Genomic DNA, 9,259 nt, shown 5'->3' with positions numbered 1-9,259 from the left:
CCGAACTGTCCTTCCTGTATGGCGATTGCTTTGTTTGATGTTTATTCGCCATTACGAGAGAATTCCGCCCTCCCCGATGCCGGTATGTTTCCATCACATGAAGTGTCGGAGGATGATCATTCGAAAAGCAACTCCGTCAATTCTCTGAGGATCGAGATCCCGTGTTGATCCTGCGAAACCGTCTGTTAATGAGAGCATCCAATCGGGCAATCTAGGTTCGGCTAGTTGGAGTTTTTTTCGCAATCGTTCAACACCACACTATTGGGAGAGACATCTCTTCCTACATTCTCGAAACCATGAAGAGTGGTGTCCTATGTCAGACGATCTGCGATCGAGTATTCGACAATAAATTTGCGCATGCTCAATGATTTTTTCGGAAGTTCAACTCACTCCACTGACATGGGTTCTTTGAACTGTGCCGAGTTCTGCCTGATATATTGTCGATGAATCGAAGGAGTCGGCGGTGGTTGGTAGACGTCGTAATGGGGCGGGGGACGTCTGATCCCATGTGTCGTTTTTTTCGACGTGGACATTGCCGCTGATATCATTCATCCATTCATCCGACGGAAGCAATGTAGAGAAATCTTGGTCACAAAAGATTCGTGCTACAGAACTCTGTAAAGGGAGAGAGAGCTTGGTCTCATGGAGGGACGACAGCTGTTGGAGGAGGAAATTTGGGAATTGGTCTAAGTTACAATTTTGTGTAAAAATACATGTGTGCAGAATTCTCGACGGGACCTGTTCCTAGAGGCTTGAAGTTTGTCGTTTATATATTCGAGATGTTTCGATCCCGAGGGAGATTGGTTTTAGGCAAGAGTCGGAGTGTGAGTGAGACATGAAGAGACGTGTTTCATTCAGCTGCGAAACCTTGAATGTGTTCATCCAAGGGTAGCTCACGAGCATGATGTTGGAGCTTCATGTGGAGATAATGGATTCTTATTTTCGAATTTATCGTCATATTTGATCCATTATTCCAATTCGGTAAAGATAGATTCCTCCGAGATCGCCAGCCCAACGTCGACTGTTGACTGCGACGGGGGGCGAGCCGGTGATGGGCATCAAAGAGACCCTTTCTTCTCTGGGATCGGCCGGAGGAGAAGGAGCAGTTTAAGGATAAAGTGTATAAAGTATTCTATGGAGGCAAAATCTATGGAATTTGACATGAGTGATTCTCGCGATATATTTTGCGACTTAGCTGTATGAGAGAACTATTTACCTGGAGAGACTTGAATAAATAATGACTGTTGTGAACCCCTCAGTGAATCATTCCACCGCTAGCTCAATCGTTGCCCTCACCACGTATCGCGTCGGACGACACGGAGCCCAGGGATGGCTGCGGTCGATTGAGAAGAAGTCTCTCGGAGAGCAGGGGTCCTCTAGGCGCCGTTTCCGGTATCTGCTCGCTTCGTTGCGGGATTCTTCAGTAAGTTGCCTCGATGGCGAGGTCCAAAACTTGGAGAGGATGTAATCAGGGACAGAGTTCGTTCGCCTTTCTTCCTATTCCCAATAAGAATCGGGGGGAAACCCGATAAAATGTGGTTCTAATATAACCGGATAGTGCAGCCGAGGGCGTAAACCGCCGTCGGAATCTCCGCAGTCCTCCTCAATGAGTCGTTGTTGGGTGATACTGGGTTATGTGGGCACACATAAATCAAGTTCTTGCGCGAGAATCGATGCGAGCGTCATCGTCTGTAGACAGAATGATGCACTGTTCCAGCTTCCGGCCGCCATTTCTGAAGGCCGGAACCCGGGACTGTATCATCTTCCCAGTCATCTATGGGATGGAAACAATGAATCACGTCGGCGTATCCTTCGTTGAGAAATAACAAGATGTACAGTAAATTTATTCGTCTCAATTTCCGGCTCGAATCTATTTTCCCTGATATCAGTCACTGCAGTATCTGAATGTGGGAGAATCTAGCGTTATCTCCAGAAACGATAGGCAGCGAAGCGTCATGTTTACCGAATGGCCGACTAAGTTTCACTTTCCGTTGTGCGCATCCGAATTCTCTCCGTGCCCTCTCTTCGGAGCGCGTCTCAAGCTCCCAGCATCCAGGGAGGATACGGCGTAAGAATTCCTCGATCTTACTCACGAGTCTGTGAAGCTTCCGCTACAAGAGACAACGATTTTGGACCTCCTGAGGCAGGAGTCAGATCGCAATCACGCCGAGTGGCATCGTGGAGGGATCCTCGAAGTTCGCGAGAGACATCCCATAGAGAGACATATCAAGCAACCCTGCTGTCTCAATCGCAGAAAATCTAGTCTAATTTCATGTACTCACTCATTCCGCTCATCCACGAACAATGATACCGCCGAGCTCACAGCATCAGGGTGACATCGCTTCCGCAGCGAACACAGAGAAATGATTCACCTGATGATTCTTCTGCTGAATCGGGGAGGCGCATCAGCTCATTTCCACATCTCAGTTCATGATCAATCAATGCTCGGGCTACAGTCGTGCAGTGATGCGTGCGGGGTTTCTTGAGGGGGGAGCAGAGGAAGGGCCGCTTGTTTTCTTTTCTTCGAGAGGGGTCCTCTGGCATGAGGGCAATGGATGACCCGATCCCCACCTCGCAGATGATGACGGTCAAATCTTGGAAGCTGCTGTACTCCTGGAGCCCTCTACTTTCGCTGACTCAGTCGACTGCGTTCATCGATCATTTCGGGGGGCCAGATGTCAAATAGGATTTATTTCTCATTTACCGAAAGGCTGACCCAAGCAACCCTCTGGCCCTCATCCCTTCCGAAAACTCCGAAACGGCGGCCGCCACGAGCATTACCAGTCGAGACGAGCGATCGACGGGTAGAGGCAGCCGTTACTAGCAAGCTGTAGGGAGCGACGGAACTGTATGCCAGATGGGCTTAGGGGTAAAGCCCCAGAAGGTCTCTAATGAGAATCATACGACGACGAGTGGTAGTATAGGTTTGTGAACCTCGGGGCAATCGACAAGGAGGCAAACTTCCCTTTTGGATCCCTCGCAGACTACGCGAGGATACTCAGCAGAATCGGCCCCCTATTTCAGTCAGTTGAAAAATTCATGGGCTCCAGAACCCTCCGGAAACGGGTAGGAGAGCGTGCTTGCCTTCTTCCAGATTGGTTGGGGAAATGATAGATATTCTCAGTCGGAGGTAGGGGCAAAAGTCCACCGTTACTCATCTTCTAATCGCACGTTTCACTCGCCGGCATCAATCCGCCGGCCCACCGAGCTAGAGATGAGATAAAATAGCGATCTGACTCCGAGATCCGCGGCCATCCGCAAGAATGACTCAGATCGACGCTGCCGGTATGTGCTCAAACTCTTCTGATCTTGAACTGCACACCGAATCTTTTGGAAGTCGGGAGGCTTCCCCTATACTCTCGTCGGAGGACTTTCAATGGTACTCATTTTCCCGGATGTTATCCGTGCAGCACCTCGTATCCATCAACGAGTGCTATGACTTGACGGAGACCGCCGATGAGAAGGTATGCTAGGCCGATGGACGCTGGGCGATCAATCGACCGTATTTCGCTCAGAGGTACGCTGACTCGCCGCGCTCTCTCCCGCTCCGATAGGCGCTCCGAAGATTGGAACGGACGTAATACTTGGGCAAGGCCGTATCTTCGAGCGACGGAGAAGCGGAGCGAGATTTATTTTTCCATCGAAAGTGATCAGTGAGCCAGCGTCGCAGCGAGCGGAAACGCGGCCGAGATCGCATCCGAGACCCAACAGCCCGCACGCCGCGAACGGAAAAGACGCCGCATAAATGAAGGAAGAATAAAATAAAATGAGCGGAAGGGACAATTCAAGAAGTGCGCGACCGCTTGTAGGCGTTAGACTCCATGTGTGTGTGTCAAGGGATTTCGTTGGACGGGACACCCTGGTCAAAAATGTAGACTTGTTACGTTTCGATCGAGCGTTCCGACTGCATCGGAGTTTTTCAATCACATCAGCTGATCCGTGTCTTTAGGAACTGGCTGGGCATAGATGACCGTCGATCCGTCGCTTGGCTTCCGCCACTCGAACGTCACGCCGAGCAGGAGTGAGATATACAATCACAACGATTACAGTCGGAACTTCCAAGCTGACTCGATACGGCAGCTGCGACTCGTGGTTCAGAAACTTATGTAATAATCGTCAGCTAGCTCATTCGCACCATCGTATATCGCCGATGACGATCGGACGACGCGACAGTCGTTGTTTTGATCCCAGCACAATCCCCGACTAGGGAGGTCAGCTGGTAATATCGGTAGGAAGCACACAAGAAAATGGTCCAGAGCATCTGACTGAAGGCTGACGGTAGCTGAAGCTGGCGGAAGTCCTCCGCTCCAGAATCGACCGCCTCACTGCGAAGGATACTCCTCGCCGCGCTTCTGAGGATGAGAGCTTCATTCTCCCTGCACGCAAATCATCCAGTTCTACCTTCCTTCGTCCCACATCTCTAGGGCACTCTATTGACGCGAACCTATGCCTGAGACACTCGCGATGGTTTTGACTCACTTCACTCTTCGACTCACATGATCGCGATGGGGAAGTTCGGGCATCGGGGTCGCATCGAATCCTCCGATCCGCCGAAAGGATCAAGCCTCTCGGACTGAGCTCCCGGACTGAGCTCCCGGACTGAGCTCCCGAACTGAGCTCGATAAGGACGTTCTGCGAAAGCCCCGTTCCCGTCGTAGGAGCTGGCGATGTCCGAGAGATCGCCCCGAAGATGTGATTAAGGAGCTCCGCTTTATTGAAAGCGGTGCGTTCACCCCATGAACGCTGCAATCGAAAGGGAGTGACCCGTGACGAATATTCTTCTGATTTCTGAGAACGAGGGCGGTCGCCTAATCAAACTGAATCATTGTCCGTAGCATATGGGGACGTCATTCCTTTGGCGTTCAATGAAGCCGGTGGGGAATGGAAGATGTTCGCCAAGACGACAGTGAATGGAGTAAACACGAACTTTCCGGAACAATTGGCAGAGGCATCTTGCGGACGGAAGACGTATATCGTGAAGAAAACACTAAGACCTTCTCAGCTCTCCTGGGAAGGCCAACTGTTCTCATGACGTGATCGCCGCGGCGCTCACCTACATTCTTGCGGGTCGCTCATTGTCAATGTCGCTCACTGAGTCAAAAGTATCTAGACACCTCCACTGATGAAGAGAACCCGGAGTCGGAAGTTTGTTGAGGGTTTTTTCGCGGAAAACGTCCTGCTTCACGCTGGTGAGCGCTCCGGCTGATATGTGAGGCGTCTCCTCCCAACAGCATGAATCCCGCCGGAAGAGGACAGAGGAAGTGGTGGGCGGGAGCAAGTTGTGATTTCCATATCACCACTCGGTTGGTCAGGAAAAGTGAGTCAACACGTCCAGAAAAGCTGTTTTCCGTAGGAGTATCGGCCGTCTGAGGTCAGGCAAGCAGAACTTGCGAGGACTGGAATGAGACTCCCATTCTTCTCCGAAAGCGTCATCTCAATAGCACTCGGGAAACAGTCCGGGATGCGACAATCGCGTCTCTGACCGCTTTCCCTATACTTGTACGCGGCTCTACATCTCGGCAGAAATTAATTTCGCGCTTGTCAGTGGAGCGGATGCGCGTCCGGTGTGTCCGGCCACTGAACGACGCAAGGCTTTTTCGGCCCGAAGTCGGGATCCAATCTTGAGCGTCGTCCTCTTCTGTCAGATATTTTCGGGCAAAATACGAGCTGCCGAGTGGGATGGGATTCGCTCGCCCGGCGAGCCTTGATGGAAGGATAAGGAATTCGAGTACTCGAATAAAGCATGTATCTCCTCCGGTGGTGCCAGAGAAATACTCCCGTCCGAGTGTCGGCAAGGCTCGAGAGCCTCAAGAGAATCATGCTCTGCTCACAGCGTTCATCTGCTTCCGGTGAATATATCGAGTTCAGGAGGATCATTATTTTCCGCCAGGGGCGGCCGACTCACTTCTCTTGCGTCCCGGCAAACAGTACCTTCGCGACGTGGACAATTCCTTGTGGCTCCCAAACATTTTCGACTCCAGCTACTCCGCCTTGGCGGACCGACGCGGGTATTTGCTCAGTCGGATGTGCCGTCTGGAAGTTCATTCTCGTTGATTATTATCTCAGCTAAATCAGGCACAGCACCGTCTATTTGAATCGATTATTCTACGGCGCACAAGCTGGACGAAGATATCGCTGGTCTAGCACAAACACTCCGCACCGTAAATTGACCGTCATTCACCTACAAGCCTGCACGTTCCTGAAGTACGGTCGCCGGCTATCTGGAGCATGGAAAGTGAGGTCTTGCTCGGCGGACTGATTGTATGGCGAGAAGTAGGAAAACTGTCTCGGTTCGGAACCGATTGAAGCGCGCACAGCTCGTAGTACCACTGACCGGCCGTTGCCCTGAACATGAATAGCGCTAACCAACGGGAAGTGGGTTAGCGAAAACCCAACAGCAAGCGCGCATTCCCAAGCCGAACTCGCAATTTCTACGTGGCTTCGCTATCGCTCTGCCCATATCGGAGACCGGGTTGAAGAAATCACCAGAATTGGTCTGTTTGTGGAGCAGCGTCCAGGATTGGTATCTTTATTATTTCATAATCATCATCATCTCCGCTGAGCAAGTTGAAGACGGCCAATGTAAATGAATCCATTGTCCTCCAATCTTTTCGTAGTCGACAATAAGTACGGGCGAGATTTACATCGATGACTGCTAGATCACAGTATTCTAAATTCAAGAGCCTGGCATATGTCGAAGCGTATGCAGGTCTTTGAGATTTGATTGGAGCAGAGTCTATTTGGGTATTCCGAGCGGCGGGTGGTTCCTCGTCGGAGCGAGATCACTAGCCCCGCTTGGGTTTCGTGATCGGACCGCTGAATCCGTTACGGAAACCGGTTGAAGGCGCAGCTTTCGTTGGATAGTCGTCATCGTCGTCCTGCTGACCGCTGGGGTTTCCTTGCGCGAAGCAGCAGTTCTCGAGAATTCCCGCGATGATGGTCCAGTCGAGGCCAAGCCGGACTCCATTCAGCACAAACTTCTCTGTGTAGAAGTCGAAGAGCCTCACGAAACGCATTCCTACGTGAGCGAATCCGAGCAAAGCCAGAACCGAGGGGTATTTGCACTCGGCAATCAGCGCTACGAAATAATTAGCCAGGGCTAGGGATGTTCCGATCAGTTGGAGCCGGGTCAGCTGCACCCGATGGGGTCGAAGCACCGACATCACACCTGATCCCAGAACCGAACACACGAAGTATCCGTACGTCACTGAGTCTACGAGGCACAGAGCGACGATCGCAGGCACACCCTGACCGTCGGCACCGTATCGTAAGAAGCACCACGTATTCGCCACGCTGAGGTATCCGTTGAGTACACTTGCGTTGGCGATGCGTTTTTCTTTAATCAGAGATATCAAGATGAAGGCGTCGAGCATCGACAGCTGTTTCAGCAGAGAATAGAACCACACGAGCTTCAGGAGGAGGGCCGACGTCGGATTCGCGTCGAACGACTGGTCTTGGCACACAAAGGAACGTCCCGACTCTTGGTAAGCGTAGAGCAGCAGTAGGCCAACTAATCCGTGAGCTGCACACATGAGTCCATTGTAAGCCGCGAGCACTGGAGTTGAGATCGGCAGTCGGGACTTGCGACCACTCATCAATAAGGGCAAAACCGTCGCCGCGGCGGTGTAGGCCACGAGCACGGCGGGAATGGGAATTATTCCCGTGATCCACCACTGGAGTGTTCGTGGATCTCTGTCGAGCCCGAGCAAATTGTCGATCCAGTCTCTCGGCACTGACATGTTTCAGTTGGATGAAGCTGACCACCGAAGGGAACTACGAACTTCAGCTCTGCAGGGTATATTCACGAGCCGTCCGTTGTGTGTCTAGAGAATGGATGACTGAAATGTTATGACGACGGTGCTGGTTTGCAGCGGGTCAGCCGACAGCTCGCACATGAAACGGTGCGGAGCCCGCGGATCGGTCCATTCGTTCGCGGGAACGCACGGCGCTGCCTTCGCTCAGAAGAGAGGGGAATTCTTTGCTCGACACAGAAAACCCAAAGAGCAAAGGCAGCCGGCCGAGCGAGTCGCCGCCGCCGTCGCCACCATCAGCAGCAGCAGCACCGCCACCACCAGAAAGATGAACAGCCAGGCTGATGGCGACGAAAAGACCGAGATTCAGCCGGGCTTAGCGAGCAAATGTCTTCTGGAGTTCCTCAACACGAAGAACACATTTCACGATCACAGCTGATCGTTCTACGAGCACCCAACCTGCTTCGTTCGCATAATTGATGCAGAGAGTGAAACCTCGATGAAGACGGGGGCGACCTGGTTATTCTCGGAGGCGAGAATTATTCCAGTCGATGCACCGTGCTCCGGTGCCGGTCCGCAGCCCCTCGAGGCACCGGGTAGTGGTCGTGGACGTGGACGGTACACATCTCCCTTCACGAGCTCCGCGGGTTGCGTTGTTTCGACTGCGGGGTCGATTTTGTCCGAGTTACTGGGGTGGGTTCAGCTCGTTTCTCAATATTTCTATTTTTCTGACTGAGTCATGCTCGGAGTTGACCTCCTTCGGTGGCGGGGGCAGGCTTTGAATATATGGCTTTCAAAATGATCTTGAATCGGTCGATCTACTCGCAATTCTGTCGATCTAGCTGATCTGATCATCGGACGAACAGAGCGTTATTCGAGAGGAAAAACTAAGTCTCGAGTTATTCTTCGCTTTCCCATACAAGAGAAAACCTCAGAATTCGGGTCACGAGGTTCTGGATTTCGCTTTTTCCTGGCCAGGGCTGAAAAATTCACTGCCTTGACCGGAGCGACACACGACGAGAAGTCCGCATTCGAACCTTGTTAGATTGTTAGCACGTCTGAATAGTAAATTCGGGCCGCCATTGTCGCTGTCGGTTGTTGAAGGATCCTCCTCAGAGCAATACTTCTTCTAGGAGCTAATGCCGTCAATCGGCGCCAGGCTCCCAACTCTGTTGAGCTCGTGATAGATCCGGTTCCACTAATCCTCCGCCTTCAGAAAACATCGGCACTAGTCCAAGAACATCAGCGGTTCATGAAGATGCGAATTTAAACTAACAGCGATATCCGGGAGCAGACCGGAATGTATAACTTTATCAATCAAGTGGGATCACTCCGAAGTAGATAGGCAGATGATCAAAACTCTACTGAATGTCTCTGGTCCTGCATCGCGTCTCGATCAATTGGAGTGAAGAGTGCTCTCCATCCGACGGAACAGAACTCTGTTCCGAGTCTGGTCGAGAGATTATAGTTACTTGATCGAGGGAACGCCCGATTCGGCGACGATCAAA

General features: G+C 51.7%; 1 protein-coding gene across 1 annotated transcript; it reads right to left on the bottom strand.

Moving 5' to 3' along the window:
* Window positions 1–6,785: 6,785 nt before the first annotated feature.
* Window positions 6,786–7,739, bottom strand: LOC100908841 (uncharacterized). The gene has a single exon (XM_003744589.2). The coding sequence runs from the start codon at window positions 7,737–7,739 to the stop codon at window positions 6,786–6,788; it is 954 nt and encodes a 317-aa protein (XP_003744637.1).
* Window positions 7,740–9,259: the final 1,520 nt, after the last annotated feature.

Source organism: Galendromus occidentalis, unplaced genomic scaffold (assembly GCF_000255335.2).
Source record: "Galendromus occidentalis unplaced genomic scaffold, Mocc_1.1 scf7180000077471, whole genome shotgun sequence".
In the NCBI taxonomy this organism is placed as follows: Eukaryota; Metazoa; Arthropoda; class Arachnida; order Mesostigmata; family Phytoseiidae; genus Galendromus; species Galendromus occidentalis.
This window is presented reverse-complemented; position numbering and strand designations above follow the sequence as displayed.

Bases quoted from the DNA above. Each gene is read 5' to 3' on its own strand.
- LOC100908841 (XM_003744589.2), bottom strand. From the start codon at position 7,739: ATGTCAGTGCCGAGAGACTGGATCGACAATTTGCTCGGGCTCGACAGA.